Below are 24,662 nucleotides of genomic sequence, written 5' to 3' on the forward strand. Positions count from 1 at the left end.
ACGTCACAATTAAGTCCCATGCCACGGATTAGAGCTCTCGAAATTTTTTACAAAACGTTGAAATTCCAGTTTTATTTGCGTCTTTGCCGAAAGATAACTCAAAAACGAAAAAAATTACTCAAATTCTGTAAACGGCATTTGTATTATTTATCCAAAATCTCTTTGAGCATAAAAAACTAAAAATAGTTGTGTGTGCACTTTAATGAGTTAATTGTCTCCATCCATAAATTAGACCATGATCAAAAACTCTTGAAATAATGTTGAAATAGTGTTGATACTCACATCATTTCCAGAAACACTTTGCAACCTGATAATCTCTTCATGTTGTCAGCAAATAGACCAGAACAAATTCTGCTACATTTTATGGGTACTGTTTGGGGTGGCAGTTCCTTCATGTTTTGTATCCACTTAGTAAGCTGTACAGGCACTATTTTGGCATCAGAGGAACTAATTTGCAAATAAATGGGTAAAATTATTGAATTTTACAAACAATAACAGGAAAATACCAGTATATTTGGTACACATGTCAGTGTTTTTAAATACGGTCTTTTAGATTTTACGGCTTTTCAAGTGTTATTAGTTGCTTTTTAATCTTTGATGAACGAACAAAACAAGAAAATATCTCACCTGTGAAAGCGATATCTTCCTTTTTGTGCACATTACGATATTCAACAATTGAACGACTAAATTGTTGGCATTATAATATAAATGCCAGAAAAATCGTGTTTGTTTTTAATAAATCCTATATAATTTACTATAAATAACAGGGGGAAGTCGAGAATAATTTTTTTTGCGAGGCGAACATTTCAGTGGGAATAGATCAATTGACATCCATGTTTTTGATAACATCACCCTAGTCCACTTAGCCTTTCCAGTTATTATAAAACTTAATGGGTGCCATCCAAAAAACTGCTAATATTATGTTAACTGCTAATGGCTTTGGAATAAAGTCGAAACACGGTGCCACCCAGTAAACTGCTATAGTGGCGAGAATCTCTCGTCCATACGCTGTTTAAAAAGATATTGGACTCGTCACCAATCCCTGTGGGCTTGGTAGCTCAACAGGTAGAGCAGCGGACTAGTATCCCGAAGGTGCGAGTACAAATCTTGTTCTAGTCACATGTTTTTCATGTTCATATAAAAACCGTGTTAGGATGTATATTCTCTAATGCTAGTTTTACTTAGTAAAACTTTAACTTGTAAAGACAAATACATATATTCCCTCAAATGAAGAAGTTTATTGGTCATATTCCGAAAAACTAAAACAAAAATTCGTTACAATGAGCAAAAATTGGATATGGTCTTTTAAACTATATGTTCAAGTCAAATGGTTAATATTATTCTTTAATCTTTCACTGAAAACTAAAATCCTAGTTATCTTTGAAAAAAGGTTTTGTTTGCATTAGATATGTATGATTTCTCAAGTGGCAAAATTGTCTTGGAATCCAAATTACGGATTCTTAAATGTAATTAGATATTCAGGATAACTCTGATTATCATAGAAGATAACAAACATGGTTGGGTTGGTGACATCATCGACAACTGAGTCATACTTTAGCAAAGCATTATCAGGGTCTTTTGGAGGGGGTTCAAGCAAGCCCTGTTTTCCTTTCGTGTATTCACCCACTAAAACTCTCGACAGGTACATGTACTGACTACCATTTTCATCTGGAACAGAATAACTTTTGTTGGCTGAATACCACGCTTCTTTTGCAAAGTACGTTCCGTTGCCGAATCTTGTAGCTTAAATATTGAAAAAGCTGTTTCATAAAATAAATTGATAAAATCGATTGATGTTTTTCATGTTATGACACCATGAAAAAACTCTTACCGTTTTTCCCATGGTATGATCTATTGAAACCATTAAGGTTAATATGATCTACGGCAAATTTTGAGGTCCCATGGAACAGTCTCATTTCATTTCCATCGTTTTTCATCCTTTTTTTCCGGTTTTGATACTGCTGGTAAACCATTGGGTTTTGAATTCGTTCGATATGAAGAATCTCAACACTGGTACACGCTGAATTTCTCGACACTGATGTCTCGAAAAAACTTTTTACTTCTTCGAATTCTGACTCTCTCTTGTCTACCAAGAATGTATGCACCTCGCACTCTTTACCAGTTGACGTATTTATAGGTTGCAACTGCCAGCTGGCTGGAGTTGGATTTGCTAAATAAAAAATACATGCTTACATGCTCATAAAATATTTCATAGAAAGGGTAAAATGATCTAAAGCCTTGTTGTCTAATTTTCGTATATAACCGGAAAAACTGTTCAGGTTGACAACCGAGTCATATATATAATGCTTGACAATGTGTTTTTCTATAAATAGTAAGAGCAAAATTTAATTCGAAAATGTGAAACATTTTCTACAACAATGTGTAAAACACTTGCAACTAGTAGCATATAGCTTTTGGTTTGAATTACTGAGTAGTAAATATCTTCTTAACTTCCACTAAGTACCGTGTTCTCTTTATTCGCCACTGCTACTTGTTCTCACCATTATTGACTGAATTTATTTATTTATACATTTCCTTAACATAAATAACCGGCAAGAAGCTTTCTCAGCGAGAATTTTTATATGATGTTTTTCTTAGTCATTTTACTTTGCACTATTCACTGCGCTATTTTTTGAGAGAAATTTTTGCAAGTGAGTTAAACAATTTAATCTAGAGAGTTCTTCATCGAAAATTCAAAATAATTTACATTTAAATTAAAAGCTTTAACTTAAATTTAGGCAATAAAAGAAAACTCAGGTAACTACAAAATAATCGTAAGTAATTAAAAACATAACTGGTATGTAATGAAAACACACATGGTATTTACTTTGCAGTTGACAAGAGTTACGATTCGCGCATCATTCATGAAAGTTGTGGTTACGAACCTCACAAACTTTTGTGTCATAGAGTTTGTGGTTTAGAAACGCTTACCTTCTCGCTCTCGCCTGTAAATCTTCATTATTTGTCCTGTGTCAAGGTTGGTTTCTGTCATTGTGGCAAAGTCGATGCGAATGTTTCTTCCAATTATAACAGTTTTTGATGGGTCGCTTTTATATGCCTTCTCAATTTCAATAATTTCGCTGTCATCATATCTTTGAGGGATAACTTTTGCATTGTCATGGCAATCGTAAAATATCCAATCGATCTTTAGAAAGGAAAAAAGAAAAAGTTTAGGTGGAGTCTAAAAAAACAGTGCTGTAAGTGTTATATACTTATATATGTAGCTTGAAATCGAAATTATTTCGTAGGGAATATCACCATGTGGGAAATGAACTTTATGTATAATACCAAAAGTCTTCAAAAAATGGTGGAAATTCTATATCCAACAACTAAACGATTGAAGAGTTGACGTTATAAAAGAAACGCAAAAAATTATCATATTTGTTTTTTAACTGTTAGAGAGGAAGGTCGAAATGTTTTCGACTGTATCAAATCAGGATGGAAATCTTAAAATCAGTTCTTTTAGCAACCATTAAATTTTAACAGAAAATATTCAAGCTTCAAATATACTTCCTTGCGATTTTTGCATTCATTTACAAAAACACTTCTACATATTTCTCATTCAGCTTTTCTCCGTTCTTGCCATTTCAATTTTCTGAATCTGTATAAAACAGAACTTTACCAGAAAAATTCTGACACAGTTCTTGATAAATTTTTATTGATAAAGTTAACCATGTCTCCATCAAAATATGAGAAAGGGAGACAAATAGAAAAGTGTAATTTTGTAAAATATCATGATAAACCAGCTTCTGGCTTAAATTTTCATACTGCATTTATAAACACGTGGATTATATATTTAGAGCCTGTTTTGATGCGGCAGGGTCACCCGTTTAGGCTAGTAACTCATTCAGGCTCCTAAAACAATCGAACTGTTTATATAGTACCGACTAACACCTCCATACACATTTTCCTCACACTAAGTTTGTTATTTATTAGCCATGCTGATTAAAAAAGGAAAACCTTACTATACAGGGATTATATGCACTATACATGCAAAACTTACAAATAATACAAACTCTTTTTAATAATACAGTAAGACTTACAACTAGGCAAGTTGACCCGCTTAGCTGAGTTGACTCACTTTGTAAATGTGTTGTATATTATTTTGACAGTTCAATACATGGCAATCGAGTTGTCCCGCCAAGCTGGAATCCCGGTTGTAGCTTGCCAAGTTACTCGCTTAAGTGGGATGAAAAGTCCAAAATAAATTCAATCTGCGGAGTTGGCTCGGCAAAGCGGGTCAATAGATCTGATTCACGCGTGCGTTTATTGGTCAGCTTAAATTGACATACACATTAATGCAATGTATACTTGTTTGTTTGTTGAACACTGGCAAAGAGCAGATTGCTATCCTCTGCACCTCAATACCTTTCATGTTATAGCAATTTCTAACTCGTTTCGGTTATGCGAGTTGACTCGTTTAAGCGGGACAACTCGCCTCATGTAATTGGCCCCCAACACAAACCAAGTTCCCGGCAATGTGAATTACTGGGATGTGTAACAATTTATATAAAGGCTTTAGTCATTTATTTACTTGACAAACCTCTCTAACAGTGGCTTCATTGATGATCACAGAAGATATTTTAGATGAAGCAAGTAAAACGTCGTTCTCCAACCCACTGATTCTAATGATATCAGGCTTGTATTCAATACAAACTCTATATTCGTCCTGAAATCGAAGGATTTTTGAAAGTTGCTGGTTGTTCAAAGAACGTACTAGCTTGATTTCATTGGAATAAATGTACTCTTTTTCGATATTTTTCAATTCTTCTTTTATACAGTCGATCTTATAGGAATTCATTGTCGTTATTTCTAATGTGACTTCTTGATGGGTTACACAAATGTCTAAAATAAAGCAGCCTTGGAAAATTATCGCATGATCGTATATATCCATTCCATATTAATGAATAAACTTGTACAACAGCAGTGAGTCAACCAATAACAAATTAAATAGGTATTAAATTCAATTTTGTCATCACATTCAACTATTAACCAAGATAATATCATACAAAAAGGAGAAACGATGAAAAAATCACAAAAGCATTAGTAAGAATTTGAAATTTTTGGAAAGATCACTGTAGACATTGACTGATTAATTAATAAACCAAACTTGTATGGGAATACTGCGTGATAGATTTTTTCGAGCAATTTTCACGTTGAACTGCAACTATGACATTTGCACATGCAATATTAGTAGAAACAGCACAACTTGGGAGCGATGATATAAGTTATGATATCACATACCATTCGGTGTTGCTAATTCTTTCATATAGTAAGCCTCACGAAAGTCTTCAAAAAGCTTTTTGTCTAATATGACAATCCTGATTAACGATAGCGATCTGTCTAATTTTTGTTGGTAATTCTTTATGCAGGAATGCAAAATATCAGCGGACTCTTCGGCACTTTTTCCAAGATTTCCTGTGCCCACTGCAGGTAGAGCCAGCGACTTTATTTGGTAAGAATTAGCTTTCTCCAAGCATTCTTTTACCACATCTTTTATGTGTGACTTCTCGATTTCAAAACCATATGAGTTTATTCCCATATGTAGAAGATAACTTGCTTTTAGGTTACCCGCAGTCGTCTTTACAATGGTACCTGAATTTATATGCTTCACTTTGGTGTATGCTCTCTCTAATTCTTTGCCTGCTGTCTTGAGCAATGCTTTCCCAATCTGACCACCTAAAATCATGTGTCTTGAGATGATGATTATAGCAACAGAGACATTTTCTATTTCAAAATTGCCCAGGTATTAGACTAAATAAGGTGGCATTATGCAGAGGCGTCTCCAGCTCGATAAGTTAGGGGGGATAATATTCATATATGCATTTTTCAATCACTAAGAAATAGTTTATTTCAAAAGAACATAACTTGGAAACCATGCACATATATGAAAAAAATTCCCCTCACTGTCCAGCTTGTGACGCTACTGGCCTTCCGTGTTTGTAAAATGTCAGTTATATGTGAGTAAATTTTTGACATTTTTCATAGTTACGAATCTCATGCATCGACTCTAGGCCCCCAAAAACGAATGAAAAAGGAAAATTGGTAACGTTTATGAAGATTATTAAAATGTGCTTAAATAAGTAAAAGATAAGACTACATATTTTAAATCATGTCAGTCAAAAATTAACCAACTAAAAACAGTCGATCACAGATGAATGAAACGTTAATTTTGTGACCATTGTTTATAAGACTTTGTTATTTTACGCAAAAGAAAGAAAAATTTGCTTCGTATACTTTTTAATATGTTATGGATAAAAATCAATTATCTATATAAACTTGCACTGGGATATTTCTTTTTCCATTTTTTCTTTAAAAAAAAATTCCAGCAGTATTAAAACTTGCAGTTAATGGAGCTGTAATTGAAATGTTTAATTCATGATATTTTATACAGCAACATCTAATACTTTTGGTTATTCTACCTTGATAAACACTCTCGGACACTGTAAAACCAATAGCTTCTGTTGATTCATGGACAATATTTCCTTGGACAATCTCAACTTTTACTTTACCCCTGTTTAAAACTTCATTGTTGTAATTACATTGACGTGTTGTCCACTTCACCATATCGCGTTTTTCTTTGACTTTTGTTATCGAGAATTCTCGAAATTGTTTGGAAAAGACCTGAACTGCTTTTGTGTTTCCTGAATAGACAACTATGTTGAAATTCTTGATTTTCAATTTGGATTTATGCTTTAGGCTGAATTCTAACGCCTCATTAAGTAATAGTTTGGCAACCAGTTCTTCTGGAAAATTTAGCGTTCCTGTACCAAGTGCAGGTACTGATATCGAAGAATGACCCAACGATTGAACTTTATCCAAGATATTTTGAACTAATTGTCGAAATTTCTATGACGATTATTAAATCAAGATTCATTTATGCCCAATGACATGAATTAAGCTCTAAGTAAGTTGAATTATAAAATGCATTACACAACAAACCAAAAACTGTTGAAAGCTTATTTCAGAAATTTCTTAATGGTTTCGTTTCCTCGTTTACAATTAATAAAAGTATTTTATCGAAGTATTTAAGATTTTAACGAATAACTTGTACGAAGAATATTATACAACCTCAAAACAAGTGAAAAATCGTACTATAATCAAACAATTCATGTTAAAAATACACACCTTTTCTCCTTGGTCTGCACTCCATTTTGGACACACAACATGGATGACTTTTCTGCATTTCAATTTAGCTCCAGGTGTGATGGCAAAGTCCCCTTCTTTTAATTGTCCATTATCTTTGATCCATTGTTCACAAGATTCCTTCAGCCCAAATCCTGCTTGTTTTAGAATTGCTTTGGAACACTTGTTTAATTCAAGATTCATATCATTTGAAATAGTATTGACAATAACATGAGTCTAAGGTGGAGAAAAATGATTGATGGAGAAAGAACATTATTGCCATAAAAACTTTATGAATGCAGAATATAGAAAAACTTTTGCGATTTGTTTCCAAAAATTTTTGTAATTTGCTTTTGTCATCAAAATAGATGTTGCATGAAAGTAAAGGGATGTCGCAGGGTTATAACTTCGACGCGGAACAAAAGCTTGCAGATAAGATTCTGTTTTGTTTGTTTGTATTTAGGAAACATTTAATAAAAATTTTGGTCCATAGATCAGCTGAATCATGCACTTTATGTGAAGCAAATAAAAACAGGAAAATATTTGCTTTTTTTTTTGCATCCCACGGAGATGCATAAAATTTTGCAATCTTACCCTTGATTCAGCGATGTTTCCTACAATCATTCGTATTTCCATTCCCTGTGGAGTATGGAATACATTGCCGCTGTAACTACTTGCTACGTTGGTTGTGTCAGGGGTTGAAGGCAAACTCTTTAAATATGGAATCCACTGATCTTTTACAGCTCTGTCTAACTTGAAATTGTCATCATGCTGAAATGCTTTAATCATTTCTTTCATTAAAGCGTCGATGGCTTTGTCGTCGTTGTCCACAAAATGAACCTCCTGCAAACTACTTCCTGCGTTTTCTTTCAAAAATTCTGCAGTCGCCTTTACTAAAGCACTTGCGCTGATCTCATGGGGTATTGCATAGATTCCAGAGCTTAACAGTGGAACAGCAACGCTCTTTCCCTGTGTTGCGCTTTTCAACACGGATAGACAGCAGAGGCTGGAGATAGGCATGTAAGAACAAAAGAAATATTAGCTAAAAAATTGCACAAATAGGCATTTCAAACTAGCTAGATGCACGTGTTTTGATTTTTTTGCAATCTGGGCAATCATCGATTCAGTCAGAGACGTAGCTATCCAAGTCAAGAATTCTTCTTTTTTAAGGGGAGCACATGTTCATATGTGCGTATGTTTTAATTAGAGGAAAACAAATAATTTCAAAAAACTTAGCAAACAAGGCAGATTGTCAGCATATATCACTATCTAATACCCCCTCCCCTCAGTTATTGATTTTTTCTGCAATAAGTGTTTTTTTTATGTGTTATCTATGGCTGGTTGTTAAAAATGACACTTCATTTATTTCTTGGGTTTCCGTCAGTAGAAAGTAAACTTTCTGAAAATGTGTCGTTACAATTACCAAACTCTCCTTTTGATTTATCTTTGTCGGGCTTGCATTTTGTTTTTTTCTGAGCCAATCTAAGCACGCAATTTTAATGGAGGTGATGTTTGCTTTATAGCTAACAAGAAAAAATAATTTATTTCTTGAAAATCGGATATAGTAAATTAATTTGGTCCGACGCTTTATCCGCCTTCTGTTCTGTATGCTATTATCCGTGTTGTTGTAATCTTGGATGCAGATGCAAATCTAACACGGTTAACTAACATAATTTATCGTCGCGTTATCTTTAAAGATTAGAAAATTCTCATTGTAGCTACATTCATACAAGCAAGAAATTGAAATATAATTTACCGCAATTGTCCTTCATCCCTTTCTCCTTCGTGTTTTGGAACAACTACATGAAGTATCCTTTTAAAATTCAATAATCCGCAACCCGTTTTTACAACGTTTCCAACCATAAAACGTTCTCCATGTTTTCTTAGGGCACATGTACTTTCCTCCTGAATAACCTTCCCTCCCCTTTCAACAATTGCTAATGCCAATCCACCATAGTGTTTCAGTTCATCGTTTGCTGAATTCACAAGATAGTCAGCAGAATGATTTAAAATATCTCCTTGGTGAACCTCAATGATTTTCCCATTTGGAAAAGTGTACTGACAGTGCTTTTGGCTAATTGTTCTTCTGCTGATGACTTTTGATGGGGAACTATAAATATAAATATATATGTTATTTACCGGCTTAGAGATCCCGATGGAAGCATATTTCCCTGAGGTCTCAAAAAGTGCCAAGGCCGCTCTGGGATGTTTTGAAGACCGAGCAAAAATATTTATTAATCCGGACCGACTTAAACGGTAAATATTGTATTTTTTTGTTAAAGGAAACAGTCTTATTAGATTGCATGAGCAGTTATATTCAACACTGGCGGCCAACATAAAAAAAGGTACACAAGGGCACATATGGGTAGCCCACACAAAAATGAATTAGATCAACGAGCGTAATTCAATATATTTAGTAACCATGAAAATTTACATGTCTGAGATTGCAAATATGTGAGTTGAGCTCACTCTTCAGTCAAACGACCACGTACCTAAACCTTTTGAATCAGGGACACACAAACAAATATAAAATTGGGACGTGTGGTAAGTTCTAGGAACCATCATTTCTGGTATTTTTAGGAGAAACCACATTGGTTTCTCTGACATAGCACTTTTGTTATTGCTGTAATGTATGTCAAGAAGAACATTTTAGGAACCATTTCTAGGAACCATCATTTCTGGTATTAAGATTGTGGCCTTTATGGTAAAAGGCCACAATCTTAACGAAACTGACATTTTTGAACTCTTTGAGCTAATGAACCGTCTTTTCACTTATTTCACAAAAGATAGAGAGTGTCCCTTTTCCCAAACGCTCATGCATGATTTAAATGGCACGCGACTTAGCTCAAGTGCTTACATCATAAAGCTGCAACAAATATGACTTCACACGAACTTCTAAATATATTAATTAAAATTGTTACAGAAAACCATGTTTTTTGACATAACTATTAAATCTTTAACCGCTCGTTTTACGAAAATAATTTTCTCGCCACTATGATATTTGTAATATAGTAGTATAGTATACAGAGCGTCGTTTCTGGCGCACCTCACAAATTCTCGTCATTTCTGGCGCACCTCACACCTTATCGTCATTTCTGGCGCACTCACAGTTTGAGAAGGAGTATACACAAATCTAAGCGCCCCAGCCGTAGCTCACATAGTAAGCACATAGTAAACTCATATATCGGCACAAAAATCACAAGGCAGCGAATGTCAAACCCAGGACAAAGGCAGGAGCCAAAGACGGCCGGCCCACCCCCCGCGCCCGGCCGGCCGTTGGGGTCTATTATTTAGAGAGATATACTCTCATAGAGTATATGTCTTCACACATTATCATGAGGCAGGGCAAGAACAAGTGTGCGTGGTTATTACCCGTAAAGCTCACCACATGTGGGCGAAGCTCCATAGGTGAATACTGTGGACTTCATATGAGGCGGTTAAGGGAAGGCGGGCAACATCCACAACCATGTCGTAAGTGTGGGATCGGAACACAGGCAGAAACTATCCTTTGTCAAGGCTGCGGTGCGGATAGGGTGCATCATAAGCTCGTTTATAGACAGAAACAAGCAAGAAAGAGATTTTCTAGAGTACTCGCCGAATTAACTTCGACATTTAAAATTAACTTCTACATTTTGAATTAATTTCGATTTAGAGATTTATCTCGCGTAGGGTATAGAACTAAAATTTTCGACACTTGAGATGGAAGTTGTTGTTAAGGATCTTATACAATTATATAAACAAGGTGTGATCAGCGGACACGCGCTGAACGCCTCTCTCAAGGCTCTTCAACTGCCCGCTGCCTCAACACCCACGCCAAGAAATATCACCCGTACCTGCGCCCCGCAGACCTACTCCTAAGCCGAGGACGTCAAAGATTCCCGTTCCTGTTGCCCGCAGGCCTACACCAAAACCACGAGTAACAAAGACTACACCAACCACAAGACCTGCTCCAAAACCACGACGCCCCACAAGGGCTCCTCCCCCACCACCCACGGAATTTAGGTGGGATGAAACGAAGGCCTTCAGCTATCATCTGAGAGCTTAGAAAATGCAGGTGCCGATGGGGCACCCCTCCGAACGCGACTTGATGGCTTTCCTCAAAAACGCCCAGCCCTACATTAAACGCAAACTCGTCGAGGAGCTACTCGCTCTACGAGGAGTTAAGTTCCAGTTGGCCGTAGATGTTGAGCTTCGGAAGGATGAAGCAAATGGTTCTGAAGTGCTTCAAGCACCAGTGTTCCGGACAAAGCAGATCACGCAGATCACGTTTGCTGAGAGTAATGATTTCCCATGAGATATCGTGAGCGATGTTGTTGTCTTTTAGTGTCCATATGTGTTTACTGAGCTCGTTAGAGTTTCTTAGTTTTATGTGGCGTAAAGAGGCAGTGTGGTTCCTGTGTCGTATCTTAAATTCGTTTTCTGAAAGTCCGATGTAGGTCTCAGTTGTGTTAGTGTCAAAACGTTTAACAGTTACTTAATAGATGGCAGATGATTGTAGGCAGTTTTGTTTCTGTCGGCAGTTGCATGTTTTAGTTTGTGTATTTTTGTCATTGATGGTGTCATTAGTACTGTCAGGTTCTCTCAATATGCGTTTGTTATAATTATTGATAATGTTTTCCATATTATTCATGCAGCAGTAACTTAATTTAATTGTGTTGCGGTTAAATAGTTTCCTGAGTTTGGGGGTCTATGGGAAAGTGCCGGTCGATTAGTGAAATGAATTTGTAGCCAATGTTTGTGCTGACGTTCTTGCTCTATGGTGGGTTGTACCAGAGTATGTTATTTCTAAGTCTGTTTTCCGTTTGGTCGTAGCGTTCGGGTCATATTTCAGTGTGTTGTGATATCCATTTTGTCAAGTGCTTTTGATAAGGAGGAAATGCTTGGTCGAATGATGTTTTGTGGGATGATAAGGATGAAAGGCGTTTGTTGATGTTATCAGGTATGTTCTTTGTACGGCTTGGAGGGTGGTTGTTTTCGTGGTGGATGTATTGCAAAGAGGTGTTGGGCTTAGTGTAAGGTCAATTTTAACACAATTAAATTAAGTTTCAGCTGCATGAACAATATGGAACATATTATTAATAACCATAACAAACGCATATCGAGAGAACCTGACAGTACTAATGACACCATCAATGACAAAAATACACAAACTAAAACATGCAACTGCCGACAGAAACAAAAGTGCCTACATTCATCTGTCATCTACTAAGCAACTGTTAAACGTTTGGACACAAACACAACTGAGACCTACATCGGACTTAGAGAAAACGAATTTAAGACTAGACACTGGAGCCACACTGCCTCTTTCCGCCACAAAAAACTAAGAAACTCTAACGAACTCAGTAAACACATATGGACACTAAAAGGCAACAAAATCGCTCACGATATCTCATGGAAAATCATTACTCTCAGCAAACCGTACAACATCGCAAGCAAAAGATGCAACCTATGCCTGAAAGAAAAATTCATCATCACCTACCTAGGTCTCAGTTGTGTTTGTGTCCAAACGTTTAACAGTTGCTTAGTAGATGACAGATGAATGTAGGCACTTTTGTTTCTGTCGGCAGTTGCATGTTTTAGTTTGTGTATTTTTGTCATTGATGGTGTCATTAGTATTGTCAGGTTCTCTCGATATGCGTTTGTTATGGTTATTAATAATATGTTCCATATTGTTCATGCAGCTGAAACTTAATTTAATTGTGTTAAAATTGACCTTACACTAAGCCCAACACCTCTTTGCAATACATCCACCACGAAAACAACCACCCTCCAAGCCGTACAAAGAACATACCTGATAACATCAACAAACGCCTTTCATCCTTATCATCCCACAAAACATCATTCGACCAAGCATTTCCTCCTTATCAAAAAGCACTTGACAAAAATGGATATCACAACACACTGAAATATGACCCGAACGCTACGACCAAACGGAAAAACAGACTTAGAAATAACATACTCTGGTACAACCCACCATAGAGCAAGAACGTCAGCACAAACATTGGCTACAAATTCATTTCACTAATCGACCGGCACTTTCCCATAGACCCCCAAACTCAGGAAACTATTTAACCGCAACACAATTAAATTAAGTTACAGCTGCATGAATAATATGGAAAACATTATCAATAATTATAACAAACGCATATTGAGAGAACCTGACAGTACTAATGACACCATCAATGACAAAAATACGCAAACTAAAACATGCAACTGCCGACAGAAACAAAACTGCCTACAATCATCTGCCATCTATTAAGTAACTGTTAAACGTTTTGACACTAACACAACTGAGACCTACATCGGACTTTCAGAAAACGAATTTAAGATACGACACAGGAACCACACTGCCTCTTTACGCCACATAAAACTAAGAAACTCTAACGAGCTCAGTAAACACATATGGACACTAAAAGACAACAACATCGCTCACGATATCTCATGGGAAATCATTACTCACAGCAAACCGTACAACAGCGCCAGCAAAAGATGCAACCTATGCCGGAAAGAAAAATTCTTCATCACCTACCAACAACAACTATCATCACTCAACAATTGTAACGAACTTATCTCCTTTTGTCGCTATAGACACAAGGAACTTTTATCTAATTTGTAATCGTACACCTAGCTTATTATGTGTTTCTATCTTAATTTTTACCCTATTTTCCACTTGTATATATAATCAAGCACATGCTTTTGCATTCATTTAATATTATCCCCTGAAGAGCGAGAAATCACGAAACAGACTTGTCGGAATGAAATTGTAGTTTTTGTGTATTTTCTTCTTATCATCAATATTTATGCTCAGCTCCATTTACGCTTATATATATATATATATATATATATATATATATAAAATGAACTAAAACAAAATGGACAATTGTTTGCTGTCGCTACTCGGAGTTTCACGCCGTAGGGCGATCTTCAGGCAACTGACAGATTATATATTATTTGCTGACTATATACATCGACTAAAGGGTGTTAAGTTACATGACGGCATGCACTAAACATATCGGAACGTTTATTTAAAATGTTCTTTTACGTCCTTTCAGGATAAGTAGCCTTTCTTCAAGGCAAAGACGGCAGGTTCTTTGGTTTTGTTCGGGTTGGAAGTTGTTTGATGAAGTCCCATTTAATGTTGTAGTTACGTTTGTTTTCTTTCAGTGTCCACGTGTATTTAGAAAGTTCTGTCTCATTCCGGTATTTAATGTTCGTAATTGATTTAATGTGGTTTCGATATCGTGTCTTAAAAGCGCATGCAGTAACACCTATGTAAGTTTTGTTTCGTTGTTGTCAGTCGTTGTCACGTCGGCTTTGTAAATCACGTTGGGTTTCAGGCAATTGCCATTTGTCGGGCATAGATGTTTCTGTCTGCAGTTACATTTCTTTGGTGGGTTGTTCTTGTTCTGGGTTGTGTCTGGGTTAAGTCTTTTAAAATAGTCTTGTTGTGTCTGGTTATGAAAGTTTTCATGTTTTCGCCGCAGCTGTAGCTTACGCGTATTGTGTGTCGGTTGAATATCTTGGAGAGTATAGTATTTGGTGGGAAATGTTTGTCGATAAGTTGTAGGAAGTCATGGGTCGATGTGTGTTTTACGTTTTGCTGTATGGTGGGTTAAACCAAGTGACGTTACGTTTTCTGTTGTACGTGGTGTTTACATTGATGTTTGATGGATTAAAGGTGAGTTGGGTGGTGAAGTTGCTTTGTTTAAGAGCTTGGTTGTAAATTGGTGCGGCATTTTCGAAGGTGTCTTTGCCAGGTGAGTGTTAATTCGGTTGTTGATGGATGTGGGTAGTTGGCGTAATACTGATGGTGGGTGGTTGGACGATCTGTGAATGTAGAGGGGCTCGTCGTTGGGTTTTCTATATGGTTTGTAGGTGTCGTTGCTAAGGTCAAATGTTACGTCAAGGAAGTTTGTGCGTTCATGGTTTGTCATCGCTGTGATTTTTAGTCCAAGCTCGTCAAATAGGTGTGAGAGGGTTTTTCTTTCTTTGTCGCAGAGTCTTCCAGATTTCGTATTTATGACTGCAAGGCCATCGTCACGGTATAAGCCGACGTTGTTTCCGTACCGTTGCTGTAGTTGGTCGAGTAAGAATAGCCCTACAAGCTCGCAAACTTCCGCTCCATCATAGCTGCCCATGGTTACATCAAACGTGTTGGTAGCGTTGCGTTTGGACCATGATTTGTTTCGGTGGAAAAGAAGTGATTTTCTTGCGTGTTTTATAATGGTGTGGTCTTTTTCTGTGATTGTTGTGTATTGTTTTGCCCACGCTAGGCATTTGTCCAGTAGGACAAATGCCTAGCGTGGGCAAAACCTACTGGACAAATTTGTCCAGTAGGACAAATGCCTAGCGTGGGCAAAACCTACTGGACAAATGCCTAGCGTGGGCAAAACAATGCAGAACATTTGTCCTACTGGACAATTTTGTCCAGTAGGACAAATGCCTAGCGTGGGCAAAACCTACTGGACAAATGCCTAGCGTGGGCAAAACAATACACAACAATCACAGAAAAAGACCACACCATTATAAAACACGCAAGAAAATCACTTCTTTTCCACCGAAACAAATCATGGTCCAAACGCAACGCTACCAACACGTTTGATGTAACCACGGACAGCTATGATGGAGCGGAAGTTTGCGAGCTTGTAGGGCTATTCTTACTCGACCAACTACAGCAACGGTACGGAAACAACGTCGGCTTATACCGTGACGATGGCCTTGCAGTCATAAATACGAAATCTGGAAGACTCTGCGACAAAGAAAGAAAACCCTCTCACCCTATTTGACGAGCTTGGACTAAAAATCACAGCGATGACAAACCATGAACGCACAAACTTGACGTAACATTTGACCTTAGCAACGACACCTACAAACCATATAGAAAACCCATCTACATTCACAGATCGTCCAACCACCCACCATCAGTATTACGCCAACTACCCACATCCATCAACAACCGAATTAACACACTCTCATCTGGCAAAGACACCTTCGAAAATGCCGTTTACAACCAAGCTCTTAAACAAAGCAACTTCACCACCCAACTCACCTTTAATCCATCAAACACAATGTAAACACCACGTACAACAGAAAACGTAACGTCACTTGGTTTAACCCACCATACAGCAAAACGTAAAACACATCGACCATGACTTCCTACAACTTATCGACAAACATTTCCCACCAAATACTATACTCTCCAAGATATTCAACCGACACACAATACGCGTAAGCTGCGCTAAAACATGAAAACTTTCATAACCAGACACAACAAGACTATTTTAAAAAGACTTAACCCAGACACAACCCAGAACAAGAACAAACCACCAAAGAAATGTAACTGCAGACAGAAACATCTATGCCCGACAAATGGCAATTGCCTGAAACCCAACGGGATTTACAAAGCCGACGTGACAACGACTGACAACAACGAAACAAAAACTTATATAGGTGTTACTGCATGCGCTTTTAAGACACGATATCGAAACCACATTAAATCAATTACGAACATTAAATACCGGAACGAGACAGAACTTTCTAAATACACGTGGACACTGAAAGAAAACAAACGTAACTACAACATTAAATGGGACTTCATCAAACAACTTCCACCTCCGAACAAAAACCAAAGAACCTGCCGTCTTTGCCTTGAAGAAAGGCTACTTATCCTGAAAGGACGTAAAAGAACATTTTAAATAAACGTTCCGATATGTTTAGTGCATGCCGTCATGTAACTTAACACCTTTTAGTCGATGTATATAGTCAGCAAATAATATATAATCTGTCAGTTGCCTGAAGATCGCCCTACGGCGTGAAACTCCAGTAGCGACAGCAAACAATTGTCCATTTTATTTTAGTTCATTTTATCTTACGCTCTTCTAATATATAGAATATTGAGCGCTCTTTTATCCAGGAATATTATCCATAATAATATATATATATATATATATATGTATATATACATAAAAGATAAAAGTTTCTCCGGATTTAAAGTGAGTTTTATTGAGCTTTCGACTCGTTGCTCCGAGCCTTCATCAGAATGAAAAATATTTATTTACACGTGCTTTTTAGCTTGGAGACGTTTAGCGCGTCTAATTGGATGAGTGGGTGGATTAATGTGATTGGATGGGGCGAAATGCGTTGCCATGGGTTTTGGTGTATTGTGAATATGATTGGTGTTAATAATATTAGAGTGTAGTGTTTTAGTTTTGGTGTTGTTTGTAGTTTTTATGTCCTTTTTCTTTAGTTGTGAGTATATGATGGGTATGTCGATATGTCTGTTTATTGTGTCGTTGTCTTTACTGTACCAAGCTTCTTTAAATTCGCGTGCGTGTTTAGTCTGTGCGCGTCCTAGTACTTTAGTTTCTGTCCAGTCGAATGTGTGGTTGTTTCCATGGGTATGTTCTGCCGGTAGTGAGTTCGGATCTCGTCGTTTTATGGCGTTTTTGTGTTCTGTGAGTCTTGTTTCAATTTTCTTAGATGTTTCTCCTATGTATTGCTTTGAACAGTCTTTACATGGTATCATGTAGATCGCGTCAGTTGTATCATGAATTGTTGTTTTGTCTTTATGTTTGGTGAAACATGATTTGAGTTTTTGTGTAGGTTTGTGGGCGACTTTAATATTAAATTGTCGAAGAAGTCTGGCAGTCATTTCTGATGTTCCGTTTATGTATGGTAATGTGACGATTTTTACTGTTTCGTCCGGTTTTTTGTTGCTTTTGTCGGTTTGTGTTTTGTTTTGTATTTTGTATATAGTTTTGTTTATGAAGTTTCTAGGGTAATTGTTTTTAATAAATGTGGAGTATAAGTAGTTGCGTTCTGTTTTTTTGGCTTCTTCCGTATTACAATGAGTGTTTATCATGTTCAAATGTGTTCGAATGCAGCTTATTTTGTGTTGTGTTGGATGATTGCTGTTGAAATCGAGTATTTGGTCTGTGTGGGTGGTTTCGCGGTATACTTGTGTGTTTAGTGTACCGTCATCTGTTCTGGTTAGTAGGATGTAGAGGAAGGTAAGTTGTTTGTTGCGCTCTTCGTCTTTAGTAAAGGTAATGTTCTTTGTGGTACAGTTTATGGTGTGTAGGATTTGTTCAGTTTTGTCTTTCTTGACTATGGCAAAGATGTTGTCGACATATCTTTTCCATAGTCTGATATTTGTGTTTTTTGTGACTGATTGTGTTTCGAGGTGTTGCATGACAGGTTCTGCGAGGAAGGTGGATAGTGGTGATCCCATTGGTTAGCCTGAAATTTGTCTGTAGTATGTGTTTTGGAAGGTGAATTCAGGGGAGAGGCAAAGGTTGAGTAAGTCTAGGATGTCATTTTTGTCTAGTTGTGTTGTAGCTTGCCAAGTTTTGTCGCTTGTGAGTAGTTCGTTTGTAATTTGTTTGGCGATGTCTAGTGGTATGGATGTGAAGAGTGATGTCACGTCGTAGGATATCATGATTTCGTCTGGTCGTAGTTTAATGTTTTCAATACTGGCGAGGAAAGTGGTGGCATTTCTGATGGTGTGAGGTGAATTTTTGACTAATGGATACAGAATGTTATAAAGATATTTTGAAAGTTCATACGTAGGTGATCCTGGAAGCGATACGATAGGTTGAAGTGGGTTGTTTTCTTTGTGGATTTTTGGTAGTCTGTAGAATTTGGCGGTGGATGCGTCATTGGGTCGGATTCTTCTGTAGTCGTTTTCGTTTAGTTTCTTTTTGTCTTTTAGTTGTTTCAGTTTCTGGTTGATGCGGTTGGTGGTCGTTTTGCTGGGGTCTGTGTGGAGAAGTTCGTAGGTGGTGGTGTCTTGTAGGAGGGTTTTGGCTTTGTCGATGTATTCTGATCTGTCCATGATAACTGTTTTGCGTCCTTTGTCAGCTCGTAATATGATTATTTGGTCGTCGTTTTGTAGGTTTTTAATTGCTCGTAGTTCTTCGTAGTTTAGGGTGACAGGTGGTTTGTGGCAGAGGTTATTTGTGATTTTGTGACGAATGTCTTCTTTCGTTTGGTCTGTTAAGTTGGTGTACTTTAAAGCGGATTCCAGGTCGGCAACGTAGTCAAGTTTGTTCGCGTCTTTAAAGTTGTAATTTAATCCTTTGTTTAAAATTTTAGTTTGCTGCTCGGTTAGTGGTTTGTTCGAGGTGTTTGTCACAAATTCGTTTGTGTTGGGATGGAGTTGTTTGTAAGATCTTGATTCTTGCAATTTTCGATGAAGTTCGTGGTGTCGTTTTCTTCTATATGCGGATGTTGCTTTTTTGATGGCTTCATTAATTGATTTGGCGTCTGATTGTGTAGTGTATGTTGTTACGGTTTTTTGATGTTCTTGTAGTTTATGACGGTAGATTCGTCAGCGGTTGTGGGCATCTGACATGAGGACGTTTAACATAAGGCGACCGTTTGACTGTGCAATTTGTTGAGCGTGAGTTGTTTTTAATGGTTGTCGATAGTTGATGCTGTTTGGTAGGATTCGTTGTTGTTTGCATTTGTGTAGGAAGTGAAGCTGCTCCAATGTTGATGACTCTTTACGTGCGAATAATTCCCATTCTCTTCTTCTTCTGAGAGTATCTATCCCATATGTCGATTTTATAAGTTTGAAAATTTTATAAGTTTCAAAAAACACAAACATCAGACTATGGAAAAGATATGTCGACAACATCTTTGCCATAGTCAAGAAAGACAAAACTGAACAAATCCTACACACCATAAACAATACCACAAAGAACATTACCTTTACTAAAGACGAAAAGCACGACAAACAACTTACCTTCCTCGACATCCTACTAACCAGAACAGATGACGGTACACTAAACACACAAGTATACCGCAAAACCACCCACACAGACCAAATACTCGATTTCAACAGCAATCATCCAACACAACACAAAATAAGCCGCATTCGAACACATTTCAACATGATAAACACTCATCGTAATACGGAAGAAGCCAAAAAAACAGAACGCAACTACTTATACTCCACATTTATTAAAAACAATTACCCTAGAAACTTCATAAACAAAACTATATACAAAATACAAAACAAAACACAAACCGACAAAAGCAACAAAAAACCGGACGAAACAGTAAAAATCGTCACATTACCATACATAAACGGAACATCAGAAATGACTGCCAGACTTCTTCGACAATTTAATATTAAAGTCGCCCACAAACCTACACAAAAACTCAAGTCATGTTTCACCAAACATAAAGACAAAACAACAATTCATGATACAACTGACGCGATATACATGATACCATGTAAAGACTGTTCAAAGCAATACATAGGAGAAACATCTAAGAAAATTGAAACAAGACTCACAGAACACAAAAACGCCATAAAACGACGAGATCCGAACTCACTACCGGCAGAACATACCCATGGAAACAACCACACATTCGACTGGACAGAAACTAAAGTACTCGGACGCGCACAGACTAAACACACACGCAAATTTAAAGAAGCTTGGTACAGTAAAGACAACGACACAATAAACAGACATATCTATATACCCATCATATACTCACAACTAAAGAAAAAGGACAAAAAAGCTACAAACAACACCAAAACTAGAACACTACACTCTAATATTATTAACACCAATCATATTCACAATAGACCAAAACCAATGGCAACGCATTTCAGCCCATCCAATCACATTAATCCACCCACTAATCCAATTAGACGCTCTAAACGTCTCCAAGCTAAAAGCACGTGTAAATAAATATCCTCATTCTGATGAAGGCTCGAAGCAACGAGTCGAAAGCTCAATAAAAATCACTTAAAATCCGGAGAAACTTTTATCTTTTATGTACACCTTAATTAATACACCAACTTCCGTCTTCTTGTATATATATTGTAAATTGTATATAATTGTAGTTTTTGTGATTTTTTTCCAATATTACTATATATATTTACGCTCTGCTTTCGCGCATCCAGCACTGTTTTTTCATGGAGAATCTTTACAAAAAAACTTCCTATATATATAACTTAGAGGGGGCACTTAAATGCACCTATTCAAGCATGATCAGCTCTTATTCTATAAGAATACCTGAAAACTCTGTTTGTTGTCACTATAATTGCACAGTGGTGTTCACTTTCAATTTTTGGAAGCATTGCCTTTCCAGTATTAAGAAGGAAAATCGATGACGTTCCTGGTGCTCCAGGCTTGAAACTGCTAACTTCCAAACCTAAGAAAAGGAAATGAATACAACTTATTAAGCAATTTCACAAAACACACGGTTTCTCCTTAATGCATAAGTATGTATTGTTCTGAAAAAAACACAATGAAAAGACTATTTTTGTAAACTTAGCAAACGTTGTAAAGCTACTGACAAACAATTTGATGCTCTTAAGGTGGAAGATCCCTTATATTTTGCCTGAGAATAATTTTCCCCCCACTTTGTTATAAGGTATAAGCCCTAAATCTTACTTCGACAATAGCCAACACACAGATTTTACAGTAATAGACTCGTTTTTTTGTCTTATTTTCATATATTCCGTTTCCATGGTAACAGCCTTAATAGCCTGAAGTTTTTGGTCTTTTAGACGCAATTGCTATTTCTATAGTCTGGAAAATATTATGAGTTATTTTCAGCTCTAGCTCGATCTGACTTTCCCTACACAAATTAATTTAAACACTGGTCGATTGTAAGGAAAGATTTCTAAGTGTTGTGATGTACATTTATAGCCTCAATAAGTTTGAAACATGGGAAACTTGCTTCTCAAAATACTAAAAACCGTATGTTTTAGGGAAAAACGTTTTTGCAATGAGATAAATTACAAAAATGTTCCATTAAACTGTGAGAAACGGCAATATTAGACAGTCATCTTTTGAAAACAGTAACAACATGGCGTGTCTTAATATGACAATAACTTTTCTTCAAGTGCATCAGTTTTCCTGCAATATCAGTGTATTAAAAGACCAAGCGTATTACCTTGGTGTATTAAAATACCAAGCTAGCGATCACAATGTGACCTTAGTGTATTAAAAGACCAAGCTAGCGATCACAATGTTCTGGTAATAGTTTTTGTGGCATGGAATTTTTCTGATGTGAGTGTTGTTGTATGAATTTGACAATTAAAGGAGATCGTGTTAGCAGGAAAAAGGCATGGCTTGCTATGAGGAATTGACGACTGGAATTTGAAAGCATCTATTATAAACTTCAAAAATATATTCGAAGTTTAAAGTCACCTTGTTAATAGTATGAAGAGAATTAAGTTTTATGAAAGCACAAGTAGGTTTCTGTCACTTATGTTTATGCCACCACCTTCTTAAAAGAATTCATTCAAAAATGTTGTCGTTTACTCACAAAACATGCCAAGACTGTAGCGAAGGCTACCATGAAAGCCACAAATAAACAAATTTATGACCTGAAGAGAATACCAAATAAAATAATAACGATCCTGTCAACTATGGCACAACATTTGATAGTGTACATGTAAAAGAAAAGCACACTCGGTCATGATATCGCAAAAAATTTCTTAGGAAATTTTCTGTACACAAATTTAGTATTACAAATGCTTCATTATTATAAATATTGCTTGCGACAAGAGTGAACATGCTTCCTGCTGAGTATAGGTCAAATACAACAGGCAAGAAAAGATAAAAAATACTGAAGGGACTTCAAAAAGAAATGGACGAGAGAAGAGAAAAGAAATAAATAGTTCAGTATGGAAATGGATACTTTTAAATGGCTGTAATAGTAACGTTTTTTACTGTTTTTGTTAACTTCCTGAAAGAATACGAATATGATCTATTCTTATAAAAAAATTTTATGAGTCTGCAATATAAAGTAAGCTGTGCAATTAACTAAAAGAAACTGATGATGTTAAATTGTTATCTTCCTACAGTAGTCAAAGTAAATAAAATGCCATCAGTTTTCGTGACCTAATTTAGTTTAGCTTGTAAAATAAAAACCATTATTTTCCCGCAATCGACCACCGTTCAAAACGCGTAATTTTACTGCCAAATGTAACAAACTTCGTAAAGCAAACAGTAAAACGAAAAAAAACGAAATTTTCAAATGTGAGCTGAAGGAAAATCACTCGGAAAACAGTTTAACTATCCAGACAATACAATTTGAAATGATTTCTTTTTTACTGATGAAAACTAGAAAAGCGAAAGGCAACAGGTACAAAACAGCGAAGACGAGAAAGAAAGAAAGCTTCGTTTCAGGTCAAATAATGCCATATAATAAACCTTTTAATAACCTCGCTTTCTCAGTCTTTACTGAGAAATATCGTACCACTGTCTTTTTGTACAAACCTCGCTTACGTGCTCGGTCTGTACAAAAAGAGTCGGTCCGATATTTCTCCGTAAAGACCTTGAGCTCGGTTATTAGCTAAGGGCATATTCATGTAAAAATTATGAAGTCTTGCGAAGTGTGCAACGGAATTCGTTTTCTGAGCATCTTTTGGATAATTGATTTACGGCCAATTAGATCTACAAAACTAGATCCAAAAAGTACGAAATATTTTTAAATACCTTACTTAAAGCTAGTGAAGAAGTAGCTACAACTTTTCACTTAAAAATAAAACACTCTCACTTCAGCAGTCGCGTCTCTATTTTGGCACCCTCGATTGTAAATATCACATCTTCCAACTCAAACTTCTCAAAAATTCACAGTTTTACTCGATTTTTGTATTGATTCATATTTTGTTAACTCACGATGTAGTGTTCCTTGGAAATTTGTTATTTTACATGTAAAATCATTCAACGTAGAATGATTAATTGAAAATTCAAAAATATTTCTTATTTTATAATCCTTTTCCGCGTGCAAGTATTAAGTGATTGCTGGCTTCATACCTGCAGTCTTTTTTTACTCTACCCAGTACCCAGTCTGTCAGACTTATCTTACATTGAAGAGTCAGTCTAGTTTCAATGAAAATAATTGTCATACAATGATTGATTGATTATATTCTGGGCCATCCGTACAACCCTACATTCAATGATTTATAAGTATCCTCATACCTTCCGCAAGTTGATAAATCTTAGCACAGCAGGTTTCCACTGCATTTTTTTGACCTGATATTGCAAGTTTGTTTTGTAACAACTGCATTTCAACACTTGTCGGCAACTTGTCTTTACAGTGCAAAATAATATATCTTGCTACGACATGAAGAAAAGCCTTTTCGAAAGGTAATTCTACCATAACCATTTTGTTTTCTTCGTTATACATGTAAAGCTTTTCTTCCACATCTTTCAAATCTTTTTTGAAACATGCTAAGTGCATCGTCCCATTCTGGGGAAAAGCAATTAAGGGAATGGACGCTCCCATGTGATCTTTGAAAGATTCTTGCTGTCTTTCTGTCATTAAACCTTGAAAACAAGAAAAAAGCGATTAGTATAGTTGTCAGAGAATAACGGGATAATTGTTGATCAATAACGGGCCTGAACCCAACTGTTATTGTTGTTTGTCATTCGTAAACGAATTACCTCTGTATTTTGTCTCTCAATATGTATTTTACAAGAACCTATTTCGTGAAATAGACTAAGTCTTATCTATGACAAACAAGAATTAAACCACCTAAAACAGCAGTCGAGCGAAATACACAC

The 24,662-nt window shown here is 36.4% G+C and overlaps 1 protein-coding gene across 1 annotated transcript; it reads right to left on the minus strand.

Moving 5' to 3' along the window:
* Positions 1–1,218: 1,218 nt before the first annotated feature.
* LOC124434287 (protein mono-ADP-ribosyltransferase PARP14-like) lies at positions 1,219–24,422 on the minus strand. The gene is made up of 11 exons (XM_046984171.1): positions 24,078–24,422; positions 21,156–21,294; positions 8,882–9,235; positions 7,720–8,131; positions 7,129–7,362; positions 6,423–6,849; positions 5,245–5,679; positions 4,544–4,845; positions 2,932–3,145; positions 1,832–2,170; positions 1,219–1,743 (listed from the first exon to the last, which is right to left on the minus strand). The coding sequence occupies exons 1-11, from the start codon at positions 24,418–24,420 to the stop codon at positions 1,451–1,453; spliced, it is 3,492 nt and encodes a 1,163-aa protein (XP_046840127.1). The 5' UTR covers positions 24,421–24,422; the 3' UTR covers positions 1,219–1,450.
* Between the last annotated feature and the right edge of the window lie 240 nt (positions 24,423–24,662).

This window comes from Xenia sp. Carnegie-2017, unplaced genomic scaffold (genome assembly GCF_021976095.1).
Source record: "Xenia sp. Carnegie-2017 unplaced genomic scaffold, XeniaSp_v1 HiC_scaffold_14, whole genome shotgun sequence".
Classification (NCBI taxonomy): Eukaryota; Metazoa; Cnidaria; class Anthozoa; order Malacalcyonacea; family Xeniidae; genus Xenia; species Xenia sp. Carnegie-2017.

What these genes read in the sequence shown, in the direction of transcription:
- LOC124434287 (XM_046984171.1), bottom strand. Translation starts at nt 24,420, where the DNA reads ATGACAGAAAGACAGCAAGAATCTTTCAAAGATCACATGGGAGCGTCC. An exon ending in AGGGATGAAGGACAATTGCG is followed by an intron (nt 8,132 to 8,881) that starts GTAAATTATATT and finishes GCCTATCTCCAG; the next exon opens with CCTCTGCTGTCTATCCGTGT. An exon ending in ATCATACCATGGGAAAAACG is followed by an intron (nt 1,744 to 1,831) that starts GTAAGAGTTTTT and finishes TCAATATTTAAG; the next exon opens with CTACAAGATTCGGCAACGGA.